We start from the raw sequence: 18,427 nt of genomic DNA, 5'->3' as shown, positions 1-18,427 counted from the left end.
CCGGAACTTAAGGGTGTTCTCCAGGCTGGCCTCCATCTCACAGAGGTCTGCCTGCCTGAACCTCCAGGTGCTGACAAACCACACGTGGCCAGCCAGAGGTTTACATGTAGCCTAGTGAAGGTTCTTCCCAATGACCAAAGTGTCCTGATACTAGTGCTGACTCTGCCTTGATCTAACTTTTCTCATACATAAAGCCAGAGGTTTGAATTAAACCTTCTAGAGGCTAACTGCATCCTTATATGATTTTATTGCAGCTTTTTTGCAGAGCTGTGTCAGTGTTTGGTGTATTTTCTTTGTCAGTGCTAGGAAGCAAACCCCATCCCTATTCTTATTTAAATTAGAGTCTCTTGATAGAGTCTTTTATTACAAATGAAATTTCAGCATGGTGGCTCATAACTTTAATGCTAACATTTGGGATTCTAGGCAGGTGGATTTATGTTTAAGGCCAGCCATATCTACATAGTAAGTTCTAGGCCACAAGTGCTACCTCATGAGGCCCTGTCCCAAAAAACAAACAAATTTTACTTTGTGAGGAAATAAAGTATTCTTTGATTTTGATGAAAGGTTTTCTCTCTCTAGGAATTTCAAGAGCAGCTGAAGATCACTACCTTTAAGGATCTGGTAATCAGGGACAAAGAGGTCACTGGAGCACTAATTGCTTCTCTCATCAACTGCTACATCAGAGACAATGCTGCTGTAGATGGCATTAGTTTACATCTGCAGGACACCTGTCCGCTTCTGTATAGCACAGATGATGCAGTTTGTTCCAAGGTTTGTGTCCCTGCTTCTTAAGTGTTTTTATATGTGTGGTTTCATAATGATGAGTGGGAATGGAGAATCATGATGGTCTTTCCTCATATCACCTCAGGATCAGTTCTTAATGTGTTACAGTGTCAGAATCCTCAACTGAGACATGGGTTGAAATACATGGTTTTTTAAAAATACATGCATACTCCTTTAAGTGTTACATATTGACTCTCTTTGGCAGTACGTGTTGGCCATGGTTTAAGACAAAGCATATAGGACTGGACAGTAGTGATTTGGGCTCTGTGGTTAAGAGCACTGACTGTTTATCCAGAGGACCCAGGTTCAACTACCACCACCCATATGGCAGCTAGTATTGTCTGTAAAACCAGTCCCAAGGGTTCTGCTGCCCTGCCCTGACATCCATGAGCATCAGGATCATGCTACACAGACATACATGCAAGCAAAACACCCACACACATAAAGTCTAAAAAGGTCAAAGTTAGCAATTTAGGAAAAATCACTTAATTTAGTAATTAAGAAAATTGGAGTTTGTTTCCTTCCTTAAAAAGTAAGGAAAGTCACTAAAACGTTAAGTAAAATTTGGAGTGAATCAAAGTTAATGAGGCAATTCTTATTGATCCTTTCCTACAGGTGAAAAAAAAATTAAGTGTCACATGATGATCTGCCTGCTGACCAATAATGTATTGACTAGGCAAGAACATTCCCAGACAAGGCTCTCTGGGAAAGACTAGCTAGGATTATTTTGGTCAAAATCTTTTCTGCCTAAAAGTAAGAAGTAAGTTTGTAGAATTTTTATTTATAATGATAATAAGCCACATGTACATTTAGACAGATCTGCTAAAACATACGGACAGCACCGTCTGCCTGCTTGGTTTTGTCTCTGTTTACACTTGTGTCCTCTCTTTAGGCAAATGAGCTTCTTCAGCGTTCCCGGCAAGTTCAGAATAAGAGTGAGAGAGAGAGGATGTTAAGGGAGTCTCTGAAGGAGTACCAGAAAATCAGCAACCAAGTAGACCTTCCCAGTGTGTGTGCTCAGTATAGGCAAGGTGAGAACCAAATCCTTCTTTGTCTTCTTTAACTCAGAGGACACAAGGCCATGTGTGAACACAGCACAGTGATCTAGAGACTCTGCTCAGAGGACACAAGGCCATGTGTGAACACAGCACAGTGATCCAGAGACTCTGCTCAGAGGACACAAGGCCATGTGTGAACACAGCACAGTGATCTAGAGACTCTGCTCAGAGGCCGGTTTTCTAGCGTCTGTGACCGCAGTGATACTTTGAATTGTGAGGTTGCTTTCATTTATTTTTTCCTTTTCATCCTGGAGAGTAAACTAGCCTCTGTGCATGTGAGACAGTGCTCGTTTATTTTTTGAGACAGTCTTCCATGTACCTCAGGCTGGCCATGAACTGATCTCCTTGTAGTCACAGATAGCCTTCAGCCTCTGATCTTTCTGCCTCCCCCTCCAAAGCCTGAGATTGTATACATGTTCCTGTTTCTGGCTAATATAGTTTGAGTTTCAGTTCTTTTTAAGCCACACTACTAAAGTATACTTAATTTTTAAATGCCTCACATTTTTGTCTAACTTTAAAAGTAAAAACTATAACTATCAGCACAGATTTAAATTACAAGTTTTCTCTCTGATACTTGTTTGTTGTTTTATATATAAAGGTTTTTTCCAAGAAAAATATGTGCTTTCTAGCCAGAATAGACCCTTCTTTCCATAATCACATCAGAAATATTTTCAATGCCATTACCAGAATAACAATGTTTAATAGAAATACAGCATTCCATTCTTGGTTCCTTTCTATGCCTGCTAAGGAAAACATGTGCAGCTTAGTAGTCAGCTCTGAGCCCTTGGCCTTTGTCTTTCCCATCAGTGCGCTTTTATGAGGGTGTGGTGGAACTGTCTCTTACTGCTGCGGAGAAGAAAGATCCTCAGGGTCTTGGACTCCATTTCTATAAGCATGGGGAACCGGAAGAGGATGTGGTTGGTCTTCAGACTTTCCAAGAGAGGTGAGTCCTCAACCCTGGGCTGATTGTTGGGATTTTAAGAGACAGATCTCTCTTTGTATAAAATCTTTATCGATAATATAGGAAAAGAACTTTTCAAGTATAACCCTTATAAAATTTAACTCTGTTCTCAGTTAAAAAGAACTGGGTTTTTGGGGGAGGGGGAAAAAAAAAGAACTGGGTTTTTATCAAGTCCTGGATCCAGGTTATAATTTCTAGCCTATACGTAAGATTTTAGCCTTCTGAAAATTGAGAAAGCACTTACAAGTGTTTTGTGTGTTTATACTTGTGCTATGTGCACATGTGTACTTACATGCATGCTTGGACGTCAGGTGAAGACACGAGGTGACCTGTGTTCTGTCACTCTCCGACCTGCTCCTTTACAGGGATTCTCACTAAAGCTGCATTCAGGCTGGCACTCAGCAGGTCCTTAGTCCTTGGTCCCCGCAGTTCTGGAGCTGCTAGCACAGACAGAGATAGCCACCCCGTTCTTTCTGCATGGGTCCTGGAAAACTGAACCCAGGTCCTCATGCTTGCAGGGCAGCCAGTTTCCTCTTCTGAACTGCCATCTCAACCTTCAAAATGGTTTGGCTAGTTTTTGTTTTTTTGAAATGTGTATCCTTGCTCAGTCTAGAAATCTTTATAAACCAATCTGACCTCAAAGTCAGTGATCAGTTTCTCCGTTCCTCACAAATCCTGGGATTAAAACCATGTATCACCACACCTGTCCCGTATAAATGATTTTGGTTCAGTACCTGTGGGATTGTCTTCCTTTTATCTATTTATTTATTTTACTTATTGTAGTTTTTGAGATCTCTGTTTTGAGAGCAAAACTGGCTCCCCTCATACCTGTTCCAGGTGAAAATAAGTTTGTTGGGGTTTTTTTTGTTTTCGTTTTTTTCAAAATGAAAAGTCTTTTAAATGGCCAAAAATCTGTAAAGATTTAAAGATATACTAATTTTACAAATTCTTGTTGTTTAACCAAATGGTTTTCAGATCCTTGGAAAAAAATATTGATTTTTTTTTTTTTTTTTTTTTGAGGGAGGATAGAGGATATAGGGTGATTTGATTTAAATTTTATCACCATCATCATTATTTTATGTATATAGGTGTTTTACCTGCATGTGTGTGCATCATTTTTTGTGTCTGATATCTTTTATTCTGCCTCAGAGGTGCTGGAAATTGAACCCTAGTCATCTGGGAGTGTAGCGGGGCCTGAGCTCCAAGTCCAAGCAAGCTTCAAACTCAATGCTGCCTTGACCTCTGAGTGTTAGATTTAGAGGCAGATATCATAATGAGTATCTGTCTGTCAGTTTGATTGTTGTATCCTGGCCTGATAGAAGATGAGAAAGATATGTTCTAGTTAAACAGTGTGATTGACCCTTTTCTCTTTCAGGTTAAACAGTTACAAGTGCATTACGGACACTCTTCAAGAACTGGTAAATCAAAGTAAGGCAGCTCCTCAGTCTCCTAGTGTACCCAAAAAGCCTGGTCCTCCAGTGTTGTCATCCGATCCCAACATGCTGAGCAATGAAGAGGCAGGACATCACGTAAGGAGCAGGCATGATCCACTCTGGAGGCGTGCTGGGCTGGAAAGTGCTGCAGGAAGTGGGGGCGAGGTCACTGGGAATGGCGGCTGCTCTGATTACTGATACACTTGTTTCCTTGCCCTGAGGCGGGGGAGGGAGTGGGGTTTATGTCAAGCAAGTAAGCCTTTAGCCATACTAATTTCACTGTTTTCTTTATTTTAGTTTGAACAAATGCTTAAACTGGCTCAGCGATCCAAGGATGAGCTCTTCAGTATTGCTCTCTATAACTGGCTAATCCAAGCTGACCTTGCAGATAAACTGCTACAGGTAAAAATAGTGTTTGTGCAATATAGTTCATGTCAATTTATATTTCCAAATTGTATAACAATAGTTTTTGTAGATATACGAAATTAGTTTTTTATCCTGTATAACATTAGGTGTTAGCATATGGCTAACTATATAATTTTCTTTTCTTTCTTTCTTTCTTTTTTTTTTTCTTTTTTCTTTTTTTCGGAGCTGGGGACTGAACCCAGGGCCTTGCGCTTGCTAGGCAAGCGCTCTACCGCTGAGCTAAATCCCCAACCCCATAATTTTCTTTTCTAAGAAGCAGAATACACTGTTTTAATGTTGTTTAGAGGCTGCTTTGAATAGTAGCATTATTGGGTAGAAATCTTTGGATTAGGAATTAGGCTCTGTCTTTAAGTCATTGGGTGCTGGAACTTGATCTAGCTTCACTCAAACTCACAGAGATCCGTAAGCCTCTGCTTCCTGAGTGCTGAGATTAAAGTCATGTTCCATCACACCCGGCCAAAGATTTTTTTTTCTATTAGAATTTTACAGCAAATCTATCTTTTATTAGTGTGTTACAGAAAGTTCTTCATTAATTATTGTAACAAAAATCACTTGTGTGAGTACATTTTCTACTTTACCTATTGATGTTGGATTCGGTTTTCCGTATTTTCAAAAAGCAAGGCTCACACACAAACACATAAAAACACTGGTTTCTACTTTAAAAGCACCAAGGTGATGGCAAACATTTTCTGTGACTGCGTTTCTAGATTGCATCTCCATTTCTTGAGCCACATCTTGTCCGAATGGCCAAAGTGGATCAAAACCGAGTTCGCTATATGGATTTACTCTGGAGGTATTATGAGAAGAACAGGAGTTTCAGCAGTGCTGCTCGGGTCCTGTCCAAGCTGGCCGACATGCACAGGTGAGGGAGGACGGTCTCAAAGAGTCCTGTGTGAGCGTGTGTGCGCATGCGTGCGTTAGCTGTGGGCCTTTGTGAGCCACCTGACTTGGATGCTGAGACATCTCTTTAGGCCTTTATTTATTTACTCTAAAAATGTTTAGTTTAGGGGGCTGGAGAGATGGCTCAGCGGTTAAGAGCACTGGCTGCTCTTCTAGAAGTTCTGAGATCAGTTTCCAACAACCACATGGTGGCTCACAACCATCCATAATGGCGTCTGATGCCCTCTACTGGTGTGTCATTGACAGCGTGCTCATATTTAAAAATTAAAAATTAAGAAGAAAATGTTTAGTTTAATTGGGGAGTAGATAGTGACTACAGGGGGAGAAAAGAAAATCTCTTTTAGCAACAGAGTTCCTAAATGCACAGAGAACTTTATGTGTAACTTCTAAGGATGAGCAATTAAAGGAGTGCAGCACCCCTGGCAGTCAGGCCTTGAAAAGAAAGGAGACTAGTTTTTCTCTGATGCAGATTAGACCTGGGTTTGCCATCTATTTTCTTTTGTATTCATTTGCGTGTCAGCTTGGGTGCATAGGTGCCACACACCTCGAGTGAAGGTCAGACAACCTGAGGTGGTCAGTCTCTCTTTCCACCCTGAGTCAGACTTGAGTTACGAGGTGGGAAGTGCCTGTGTCTGCTGAGCTATCTTGTCAGCACCCTGCAAAGGGTGAGTTAACACTGATTGATCGGAGAGGTTCCCAGTTGAATCAGCTTGTTTGTTTCTCACTGAGACAGTTTCATGCATCTGCAGTTCCATCCTATCTCTTGGAGGAGTCTTGGATCCCAGCTGCTTAAGGCGTGTTAAAGAAGTCCTGGGAGACCATTAAAGATGGTGTCAGGACTCTGTTGGGTCCCATTGAGGAAAAGTTGTTTCTTTCTCTGGCCAAGAAAGTCATGACATTCTGACCTGCTCCTAAGATTAAATATTACACACTAGTGTGTGACAGGAAATGTCCTCTATTAAGAGTTAATCCATGTGAGTGGATGCTAGACAAAGAGTGGGGGAGTCCAAGGGGCTGCGCTCCTCAGTCTTACTTCATACCTGCACCATGGTTTTCATCCAGTTGGTCTGTCAGTCATCTGTCCATGAGTGTAGCCTACAGGAAAGCTCATTCACCTGAAGACATGCTAGGGACAGTGTTACCTCCTTTATGAGATTGTGCACTTCTTAATGAAGAAATCACTTCCCTGCTGCAGCTACTTTTCTCGGTTGCTGTTTGTCAAAGCCTTGAATCCCTCACTGCCTTTTCCTCTGACTCTCCTACCTCCTCACGTGACCACTGATAATAATAATGATGATAATGATAATAACAATAGCTTGTATTTCTTTAAAAGTCTTTTGTGTTCTCGTCTTAAAATAGTAGTCTTTCTTGATATATTTGAATTTTAAGATCTTAAACTGCAGCTAAAATTACAGATTTTCCTTCCTAGCACAGAAATTTCACTGCAGCAGCGACTAGAATACATTGCTCGAGCCATTCTTAGTGCGAAAAGTTCCACTGCCATTTCATCCATAGCTGCAGATGGTGAATTCCTACATGAACTGGAAGAGAAAATGGAAGTAAGTACTAGGTACTTAGGCCTTGTCACAGTTACACTACTGTCTACTCATACCCATGACTCGAGTTCTGCTGAAGTCGTTATTAATTCTAAATGAGTTAATATGCTTATGAACGTGCGCTCATTGCTATGCTAGGAGGTAAATGTTAAGGGAACAGTGTTTGGGACATCCGGGCGTAATTTGGAAGATTCTTCTTTAGCTTATCCACAATTTTTGTTTCTCATTTTCTCAACTGATTAGCCGCAGTTGGATGGTGTGGCATTTATGTACCCTGGGATCTGAGTAAATGTAAGGAGTAGACTGAGCCGCTTTAACTGAGATTTTAAAATTCTTCTCAATGAAAGATCTTTTTTATTACAAAAATTAGGCAAATGTCCTGCTGGCTTTCCTTCTCCTGTTCATGTTAGGAACCCAGAATCTGTTTTCTGATGCTACAATCCCCAAGCAGGTTTGCTTTGTCTCGAGGAGAAAGAAAGGATAAACCTTACAAGATGACCATTACTCTTAGCAAACTACAGCCCTGACATAAAATGTTTGACTTCTTTTCTCACTTCTGGCATGACTTAGGCCCAATGGCATTATCAGCTGGCGATCCAGCCTAGACATTTGTCTGTCTGTGATCACTGGGTTACTTATGGCAGTGACTTTAGGGAGCAATGTTCCTTGTCACAGCTCACGTCCTATGGCATTCGTTACCTTAAGAGGATAGTCTCTTGCAATATAAGTCTGTAGTATTAGTATACTCTCTCACTTTAGCAAACTTAAACTTTCAGAGGAGGGATTATTGTTTCAAGTACCTGTTCAGTATTATAAAGATATTAATACATTGTATTATTTTCTGTTGAAACTAGGTTGCTAGGATCCAACTTCAGATACAAGAGACACTACAAAGGCAGTACTCCCATCATTCTTCAGTGCAGGATGCAATTTCTCAGCTGGATTCTGAGCTCATGGACATTACTAAGGTAATAGAAATCCATGGAAATTCCTGTGATAGAAATTATGTGTGTGTGTGTGGGGGGGGGATTGAGATTTGCTTGCTGCATGGGACAGCCTCCTACATGAATTCTCTTTGACAGCCTGCAGCCTGTCCCTGGCCTGATAGGTCCCAACTGCTGCACATGACTGTAGTATGACTCCTAGAAAAGGCCGAGCTGCTCCTGCCAGACCAGTCACCATAGCCACTTGTTAGCCTCATGTGAGCCCTGTTACAACCAGTAGGCTTTTCTGTTGTTGCAGTTGTTTTTATAGGTAAAGTTTTGATTCGGTATTTTCTAATTGAACATCTTTCCCTCTGCATGGTTCTTACAGTGTCTTCTGTAGACACTCTTGTACATGGTTCCAAGTGCTTTGTACATGATTTCTCTATGTAGTGTTGGTTGTACTGGAACTTGCCTTGTAGACCACGTTGGCCTCAAATTCCCAGATCTGCCTGCCTGTGCCTTCCAAGTGCTGGGATTAAAGGCATGCGCCACTGTCACCCAGTATTTCCCGCTAATTCTAGGACATGAAGCAGCTTCCTAAAGTTCCAAAACCAAAACTTTGAGTACTGGTACAACACTTCAAGTGGAAAATTCCACATATGATCTTCTGTGATGAGTTACTATCAGAATACCTGGTGTTGCTAGTAATTGTGTATAAAATTTCCCTTGGACTACATGTATAGTATATGTGAAACATGCAAATTTTACATGTAAACTGGGGTCCCATCCCCAATGTATCTTATGTGTGTGTACTCATATTTTAAAATGCTTCTTTCTAAATATTCTGTAAATGGCTACTCAACTTGTAACATATACTTTATACTTTAGATAAAATACTTAATTGTTTTTAAAGGTATACTTCACTGTTAATCTCTAAACACTGAATGTTGAATATTTAATTTTTGAATTTCTTCCCACAGCTTTATGGAGAATTTGCTGATCCATTTAAACTTGCAGAATGTAAACTTGCAATCATTCATTGTGCTGGTTATTCAGATCCCATATTGGTACACACACTTTGGCAAGATATCATAGAGAAAGGTAAGTGTTCAGTTATAGATATGTTACTGTATAGTTTTTAGAATACAAGTTGGTGGCAGTCACTGATATATGTAGGGCTTATGGCAATGGGCTATATATACCTACTAGAAAGGATATGGAGGCCGTGTGCATACAGTGGACAGGTGATTGTACAGTGTGACCCTGGGGAATATTTGTGATAGTGTATATAGTTTATTTGATGTATGCCACATCATAATTAACTTATACACCTCACTCAAAATCTTCTTTTTTTTTTTTTTTTTTTTTTTTTTTTGTTTTTTTTTTTTTTTTTTGCTGGGGCCGAACCCAGGGCCTTGCGCTTCCTAGGCAAGCGCTCTACCACTGAGCTAAATCCCCAACCCCCCTCACTCAAAATCTTGTAACCAGTGCCAGTAACCAGTGACATGTGTGTCAGAAACTCAGAAGCACAGAATCTGCTAATTACATCTATGCAGATATAGGTCCTGAAATATTTTGCATCTTTAACAATTAAGTAGCCAATGTAAACATTTCACATTTAAAATGTGAAACCTCTCTTCCAGAATTGAGTGATAGCGTAACATTGAGTTCATCAGATCGAATGCATGCTCTTAGCCTCAAGCTTGTTCTCCTTGGCAAAATCTATGCTGGCACACCTCGATTTTTCCCTCTGGGTAAGTAGTGACCTTGCTGTCTTAGTTTTGTTTAATAGTTTTTCTCAGTGGGAAAACTTTATTGGCCTGTAGAGTTTCTCTTTCCTAATTCATCTATTTACTGTTTAGTCAGTAGTTTGAATCCTGACTCTCCAGGAAAAAAATCCCTGAAGGATGACAGAATTTGTTAATGAACACTTGGTTATGAAATTTTCCCATAAGTAGTTTTTCAAGTTTCTATATCATTTTTTGGAATTATGTTTACTGATAAACAATATAGTTTAAGTGATTATCCTGTTAGAAAACTGATGCAAGTATCAAATAAAAAATAAAAATGGGAGCTGGAGAAATGGCTCAGGGGTTAAGAGCACCAACTGCTCTTCCTGAGGTCCTGAGTTCAAATCCCAGCAACCACATGGTGGCTCACAACCATCTGTAATGAGATCTTATGCCCTCTTCTGGTGTGTCTGAAGACAGCTGCAGTGTACTTATATATAATAAATAAGTCTTTAAAAAAAATTAAAAAAAATAAAAATGGCTGGTGGTTTTGTGTGTCAGTAGTAATTTGAGCTGTTCTCTGTGGCATTAAAGTGACAGTGGTGGAAGGTGTGTCTGTGTGTCTATCTCTGTGTGGCAGCATTTTGCTCTGAAGCCCATATTGACCTCAAACCCAGGATGTTCTTGCCCCAGCCTATGAGTACCTGATCTTCCTTCATCTTACCCCTTTTCCTCACTCTTCCCTCTTTCCTTTCCTTTCCTTTTCCTTTTCCTTTTCCTTTTCCTTTCCGTGTATGTGAGTCTTGGATGTGAATCCATGTTCTTTTATGTGCACATATTTATGTGCTTTTTGAAATAGGTTCTAGCTATGTAGTCCAAGCTGGACTTAAACATGGGTTTTTCAACCTCACCTTCTTGGGGTCTGGGATCACAGATGTGTATTAGCTTGCTGGCTTTTATTTTTTTTAAAGGAACACATAAGCTAAAAGTTTAATTATATGAGCTTGCCTCTAGACCAAATATGCTGAGTTCCGTGATTGTTGTAGCCTATTGATAACTCATAGTTTTCTCTGCTATGAAACAGTAACTGCAACAAAAGTGTCACTATGGGGTAGGATACTGAGTGCATATATTATTAAAAATATAGAGAAATGGGGAAAAATTACCTTTTTAAAGATTTATGTATTATGTATAATACACTGTAGCTGTCTTCAGACACACCAGAAGAAGGCATCATATCTCATTACAGATGGCTGTCAGCCACCACGTGGTTTCTGGGATTTGAACTCTGGAAGAACAGTCAGTGCTCTTAACCACTGAGCCATCTCTGCAGCCCGGAAAAATATTTATAATTGCATATTAAGTCACCTATTTAGTCTGTCCCTTGCTTGGTGTTCAGCCCAAGGCCTTGTACATGTTAAGGTAGCAACACTAAATTATATATCATCCCTAAATCTTTTGCTGTTTTTGAAATGAACATTCAGACTTAGACCATCCCAAATATTGTCAGAGGTGTTTAAAGCTGCATTGTGTCCACGCCACTTCAGTGTGGAGAAATGAGGGACAGTGGCTGCGCAGGAGCGCTTGATGCTCTTTCAGAGGACACAGCTTTGGTTCCCAACACCCACATAATAAATATTCATAAAGAGCTGTAACTCCAGTTGCAGGGGAACAAAGCCCTCTTCCGGCCTGTGTGAGCTCTTAAACAAACATGGTACACATAAACTCATGCATATTATATACAGGTAACATTAACAAGTGGGTTTATGTATTCTTTGGATTTTTTGATAAGTATGTGAAAATAGTTACATTGGGACTACTTAAGGGACATTGGCTTTGATTGAGAGTCTTAAGAGTTTAGGGTAGTAGAGGTTCAATGATTTAACAAATCCCACAAGACTTTACACAGATCCAAGAAGTAGAGATGGGCAACATTCTAATAGCTAAAGGTCAGCCTGGTTTATATAACAAGTTCTGGTTCAGCCAAGGTTTCATAGTGAGACCCCCAACTTTAAAAGAAAAGAGAGGAAATCTTAATATTTGCTCTAACATGTAGCACACACTTTTAATCCCAGAACTTGGGAGGCAGGGACAGACTGGTCTAAACAGTTTCGGGACAGCCGTATAGAGACCCTACCTCAAAGATAGGCAGGCAGGCAGCAGGCAAGCAGGCAGGCATTCTACAGTAAGCATAAGTCTGGGTGTTCTTTTGTTATTTTTTTCATTGACATCACTTGTCTGTGGATGTTTACATGGTTTTCAAATTTCAAGTATCATAATTATAAATTTATTCTATAATTATTATAGATTTATATTTATAAAACTATAAAGTAACAAATATAAAGAACTAAACCACATCTCCTAGAACTGCAGTTACACATCTTTTTGAGCACCCATATGGATGCTGGGAACTGAACTCAGGTCCTTGGCAAAAACAGTTGTTCTTACTGCTAAGCCAGCTATCAAGTACCAGAAATTTAGACTCAACTCTTGATGCAGCAAACTGTCCAATTGCTTTACTAATAGATGAGTAGTGTCAATGGCAATCTGAAAATGAATTTCAAACATATTTGAAGGCCATATGTTTGATATCTGCCTGTAATCCCAGCAAGCAAGAGGACGTGACAAGACGATCAAGCATTTGAAGTTCTATCGAGATTTTTGAGGCCTACCTGTATATGGCTTTATGTAGACCCTGCCTCAAAAAACATTAAGTACATGAAGGATAGAGTATTAAAAATGTATTTTAAAATCGGGGTGGGGGGTTGGGGATTTAGCTCAGTGGTAGAGCGCTTGCCGAGCAAGCGCAAGGCCCTGGGTTTGGTCCCCAGCTCTGAAAAAAAGAAGAAAAAAAAAAAAATCAGGGTGGAATAGTCCTTTACAGCAGACTGTTGAATATATAGATACTCCTTAAGTAGAGATATTACTCTTATCAAGTCTTCTCCACTAGTGAAATGACTCTCCACATTTTTCAGATTTCATTATTTTCTCTTAACATCTGTACATAACCTGACCCAGTATAACTTCAGGAGATTTTTCATATCTAGAATTTTTTTTATGGTGTCAAATCATGTTTCGATGCTTTAAAGAGAAACATTTTCCCAAATGACCTACCTCACTGGCCTTCAAATATGTTTGAAATTCATTTTCAGATTGCCATTGACACTACTCATCTATTGGACAGTTTGCTGCATCAAGAGTTGAGTCCAAATTTCTGGGACTTGATAGCTGGCTTAGCAGTAAGAACAACTGTTCTTGCCAAGGACCTGATTCAGTTCCCAGCATCCATATGAGTGCTCAAAAAGATGTGTAACTGCAGTTCTGGGAGATGCGATGCCCATTTCTGGCCTCCACTAACACCAACTATACATATAGTATATATGCGTGTATATATAGTAAAGCACTCATATCATTCAGCAATAAAAATGAATCTTTTAGGGGTTGGGGATTTAGCTTAGTGGTAGAGCGCTTGCCTAGCAAGCGCAAGGCCCTGGGTTCGGTCCCCAGCTCTGAAAAAAAAACCAAAAACAAAAAACAAAAAACCTGTAAAAATGAATCTTTTAATAATTCTTATTTCTGACTTTTCCCCACCAGATTTCATTGTGCAGTTCTTGGAGCAGCAAGTTTGTACTTTAAACTGGGATGTGGGGTTTGTGATACAGACCATGAATGAAATTGGTGTGCCTTTACCTAGGCTACTAGAAGTTTATGATCAGCTCTTCAAATCAAGGGTAAGGAAAACAAAATGATCTTCTGTAACTAATTTTTCCAAGATACAGAGTGAGGTCTTTGTGTGTATAGGTATCCTAGCATTCAGGTTAATGTTTTCAGTGGAGACATGCTTCAATGGTGCAAGGAAAATAAACTTTGGACTCTTAGCTGAGAGTTGTTTTTACAGTATATAATAACTAAAATGAAGTGCTAATATTTTATGTTTGTAAACATAATTATTTATGTCTTCATAGATAATCCAAAGTAGGGACTTTTTCTGGAGATCAAATCCCTCGGCCTTGTACATTTGACAAGTGCTGTACGACCAGACCATAATTCTCAGCTACTTGCTTTAAGCACACAAAATAACAGCACATTTATACATGTAACCTCATTTTTAAAAATCTTCTGTACGGGATAGGGAGATACTCAGCCAATAAAGTGCTTTTTATCCCAAGTGTCAGTCTCCGGACCTTATAAAGACTAAATGCAATGGTGTGTGTTTATGTGAGGTGCGTCCTGGGGCCGTCTGACTGCGTTCAGTGAGACAGCCTGTCTCACTGTGCTGTATGATATGAGAGAGGTGGTCAGTGAGCACTTGCAACAATAATGGTAGCTGTCAGTGCCTTTTGGTTCCCGGAGACAGGCTCTTGCCTTTTATTGTCCAAGTTGACCTTGAACTTGGGGGGGTCCTCCTACCTAATCTTCCTAAGCGCATGGTGTGACACAACACTGCCTTGTAACAGTGTCCTCCAAGGCATCTTGCCGTGTTCAGTGATAACTCAGCTGAGCCTTGTAATTAGACCATAGTGAAAACAGTGCTTCATCTTACATGACTAAAAGACAAGGCTGGAGATACTCATCAGCATGTTCTATCATTTGGGTAAGAACAGATTAAGGTTCTGTAACTTTTTTTGCTTTATATCCATACTGCATACATTCAAAGGAAAGTGGGCCACAGTTGATAGAAGTAGTGTTTTTTCTTTAGTTTCATATTATATGCTGTAATGATAAATCAATTCCTTTTTTTTTTTAAGTATAGTATAGTGTTTTTTCTTTTTCTTTTTTTCAACTTTTGAGGGTTTTTTTGTTTGTTTTTTGTTGTTGTTGTTGTTGTTTTCTCGATACAGGGTCTTGCTATGCAGCCCTAGCTTAGCTCTAGCAGTCTTAGAACTCACTTTATAGACCAGGCTGGCCTTGCTCTCACAGAGATTTGCCTGCCTCTGCCTCTGCCTCCCAAGTGTTGGGATTAAAGGTGTGCACCACTAAGCCCATCTCACAAATCTGGTCTCTGTTTCAAATATTGACCTTAATCTAGTATATAATTTGGAAACTACATATCTGGGGTCTTGGGGGGGAATTTTGAAATAGGGTCTCTCTGTGTAGCTTTGGCTGATCTAGAAGTTGGAGTGATCTCACAGAGGTCTGCTTGTCTCTGCCTCCAGGGTGTAGGGAGTAAGGACATGCACCACCACCACCACATTCAGCTTCTAATGCTGAGTATGTGGACTCCAAAGACTTTAGTCAACATAAATAATTAGGAAAAATACACACACGCATTTGATAAGTTGTCAGAGAAACTGTGTCGATGGATACATATACACATTTTTTTTTTCTTTCCTAGGATCCATTCTGGAACAGAGTGAAAAGCCCACTGCACCTTTTGGATTGTATCCATGTACTGTTGACAAGATATGTTGAGAATCCTAGCCTAGTTTTAAATTGTGAGAGGTAACTATAATTAAATATTGCATGTGAAAACGTTGTAATCATTTCTAGTAAGCACCTGGGTGAAGGGTTGGGAATGGATATGGAACGCTGTAGACATTACGGAGGAGCACTAGGGAATGAGTGTCGTACATTAGCAGTAACTATTTGAGAGCTAACCTAACTGTTAGCATTCATGAAAGGGCAGAAAGTTTTCAGCCGTGATGCTAGATTTTCTAAAGTGAAAACAATTTATACTGTGTGTTCCTTTGCTTTTGGTATTATGACATAGGACTGAGACGTTTCAGTTCTACATTTGTGGTATGATTTCAAGGTAGTCTTTAAAAACCTGAGCAAATGTAGCCATTTTTAACAGGAATGCTCCTGTACTGCCCCCTGGGCTAACAGTCTTCAGATGGAGAATGGTGCTTAGGAGGTAGATGACCTTGCCAAGTTCCCTTTCTGTTTGCAAGCAGACTCAGTGATTACGAACACTTTCTGCTTTTGCAGAGTTGCTGAGTTCACGTCCCAGCAACCATATAGCAGCTTAGGAATTCCTAACAACAGTTGCAGGGTATCTGGTATCCTCTTCTAGCTTCTGCGGGTATTGGACAGGTACATGGTGCACATACATACATGCAGGCAAAGCACTCACACACATAAATGAATAAATACTGAACAAGTAAACGAGTGACGTGGCATCTTTCTCATTACAGGAGAAGGTTTACAAATCTCTGCCTGGATGCCGTCTGTGGTTATCTGGTTGAACTTCAGTCAATGAGTTCTTCGGTGGCAGTACAAGCCATCACTGGGAATTTTAAATCTCTCCAAGCGAAGTTGGAACGGCTCCATTAATTACTGTAGTATATTTTCTTGCTTGCGTTTTGGTCTGTAAAATAAAAGCTCGGATGGGTCCAGAAATCAGGTGTTGTATCTAAGAATTTTGGTAGGCATTTTTTTTTTTTAATGAATGGTAGTTATCTACAAATAGTGCATTTGCTGAATGATTTGTTTTTTATGACTAGTTGTTTTTTTTTTTTTTTTAATTGATAACTTGGGCCCAGATATGTAGCTCAGTGGTAAAATGTTTGTATAATATGTAAAAAGTCAGTACTACACACAAACACATCAGTTTATAAAAATCTGAAATAAGATTATGTATGATTCTAACACACAAAAGATTTTGAATTTTACTAATGGTAACAATTTTGCATTTGTATTATTTATCTCCAGGTTTATGTTAGTATTAAAACTTGTAGGCCATGCCAGGTTCGATGACACTTGCCTTTGAATCCAGTACTTGGGGAAGCAGTGGCAGGTGGATCTCTAGAACTCACTGAAATTTCCAGGCCAAGGGCTACATAGTGAAGCCTTGTCTTAAAAAATAAAAACACCGTATAGGCTGGTCTTCTCCCATAGTGTTAGATTCTATAACAGTCCTTAATTATTCATTTTAAGTTATTTTTTAAGAAATCTCCTGGGGTTGGGAATTTAGCTCAGTGGTAGAGCGCTTGCCTAGCAAGCTCAAGGCCCTGGGTTCAGTCCTCAGCTCCAAAAAAAAAAAGAAAAAAAGAAATCTCCTGAACCACTAATTTTATCAATTACGGCCCTTTCTGTTCTCTCATCCTTTTTTTTCTCTCCCTCTTACCATAAATATGTACATTAAATTTTATGTATACATTTATATATGTGTGTGCAGGATGTGTATGTATATCCAAGATTGTTTGAGCATGTGATAAACTTGTAACACTTGTTTGTACTTAAAAACCTTCATGATCATCCAGCTGTGGTGGGGCTCACCTTTAATCAATTGGGACACCCAGGGGGTCGGGGGTGCCTCAGAGTTCACAGCCAGTCTGGTCTACATATTGAGTTACAGTTCAACCATGGCTATACAGTGACTGTTTCCTTAGAATCCTCACTGTCAAACTGTATGCCTCTCAAGCCCGCAACAGCAGCAGCATCCAAAATGTGTTACAAAAAAAATCCTGGGTCTCAGATATCTTCTGTTTTTTTCTTTTCTTTTTTCTTTTTTTTTTTTTTTGTTCTTTTTTTTTGAGCTGGGGACTGAACCCAGGGCCTTGCGCTTTCCTAGGCAAGCGCCTACCACTGAGCTAAATCCCCAACCCCATATCTTCTGTTTTCTATATGGATGAGTTCCCTCCATATAGAAGGAAAAAGCATAATTTGCTTTTTCCAACCTCCTTTTTTACCAATAACCACAACACAAGTTTTATCCAAGACTTGCTATATGAAGCAACATTGTTAGTAATCAGTGTTTTTTTGTGAGTTGAATAGAGTTTTTCTGCTAAGCAGGTAAGTGCACTTCCACTGAAGGCATTAGCCTCAACCCATGGATTCTCTTTAAAATGTCAGAAGAGCTAACTAAACTTAAATGTTCCACATTATTATCAAAGACAAAAGGAAAGACTGAGAATTACTAAGGCTAACCAAAAAGGAAAAAAAACTGCTTTCTACTTCTTAGTTATTTTATTTTTGCAACAGATGTTGACATAGCCTAGGCTATTGTCAAACTCTAACTGCCTAGAGTAGTTGAATTTCAGTCTCCGGCCTTACCACTGAGTGCTGAGACTGTAGCATGCTTCCCAGTGCCTACTACTTGTGGTGCAGGGTTAAACCTAGAGCTCCCTACGGTGAGCACCTCATCCACTGAGTTATGTTCCCAGTCCTCAGATGCCACCCCTTTGTTTGGCAAGGTCTCACCATATAGCCCAGGCTAGCTGCAAACACAGTCTGATCCTCCTGCCTCAGACTTCGAAGTACTAGAAATCCAAGCATGTGCCACCGTACCCTGCTTCCACTCTTATCTATGCTATTGGGAGTATTCTCTTCTGTTTGTTTCAATGATAGAAACTGGGCAGTTCTGTAAATATATCTTGAATATATTTCTACTTTTACCTTTCCTGAGATTACGGATTTCTTTTCCACGATACCTTAGAATTCAGCTCCACTTTCACTTAGTCTTTGAATGTATATTTTATAAAAGGTCAAAATAACGCTGATTGGGTGTCACTACCTCATATTTTTCAGTTTTTTCATCTTAAGCAACTTTGTAGTCTATAAAATGAATGAATTTGTTATATTAATGGTTTTATGCATTTAAAATTTTGCCCTGCTTATTTTAAATGAAGGTCTTATTTAAATGCTTTAATTTAGATGTGGATCCATTTGTGCTAGAAATAGATGACACTGTCTCCAGTTCTGTTGTAAGCGCA

At 39.6% G+C, this 18,427-nt stretch overlaps 1 protein-coding gene and 1 non-coding gene across 2 annotated transcripts in view; both read left to right on the top strand.

The window, feature by feature from the left end:
• The window catches only part of Nup155 (nucleoporin 155), a 52,179-nt gene extending 34,991 nt beyond the window's left edge, over positions 1-17,188 (top strand). Inside the window, exons 23-35 of the mRNA XM_032898804.1 lie at positions 580-771; positions 1,676-1,814; positions 2,649-2,784; positions 4,178-4,331; positions 4,533-4,637; positions 5,369-5,523; positions 6,991-7,120; positions 7,972-8,085; positions 9,024-9,144; positions 9,687-9,797; positions 13,368-13,504; positions 15,109-15,215; positions 15,908-17,188. Coding sequence (XP_032754695.1) covers positions 580-771; positions 1,676-1,814; positions 2,649-2,784; positions 4,178-4,331; positions 4,533-4,637; positions 5,369-5,523; positions 6,991-7,120; positions 7,972-8,085; positions 9,024-9,144; positions 9,687-9,797; positions 13,368-13,504; positions 15,109-15,215; positions 15,908-16,046 — 1,740 coding nt within the window. The 3' untranslated portion in view covers positions 16,047-17,188. The remainder of the gene's footprint in view (positions 1-579; positions 772-1,675; positions 1,815-2,648; positions 2,785-4,177; positions 4,332-4,532; positions 4,638-5,368; positions 5,524-6,990; positions 7,121-7,971; positions 8,086-9,023; positions 9,145-9,686; positions 9,798-13,367; positions 13,505-15,108; positions 15,216-15,907) is intronic.
• LOC116897498 lies at positions 6,508-6,612 on the top strand. The gene has a single exon (XR_004387519.1). It is a non-coding gene; the product is annotated as a small nucleolar RNA SNORA14 (small nucleolar RNA).
• Positions 17,189-18,427: the final 1,239 nt, after the last annotated feature.

This window comes from Rattus rattus, chromosome 3 (genome assembly GCF_011064425.1).
Source record: "Rattus rattus isolate New Zealand chromosome 3, Rrattus_CSIRO_v1, whole genome shotgun sequence".
Taxonomy (NCBI): Eukaryota; Metazoa; Chordata; class Mammalia; order Rodentia; family Muridae; genus Rattus; species Rattus rattus.
Note: the sequence above shows the minus strand (reverse complement) of the source record. Positions and strands in the feature narration are given on the sequence as shown.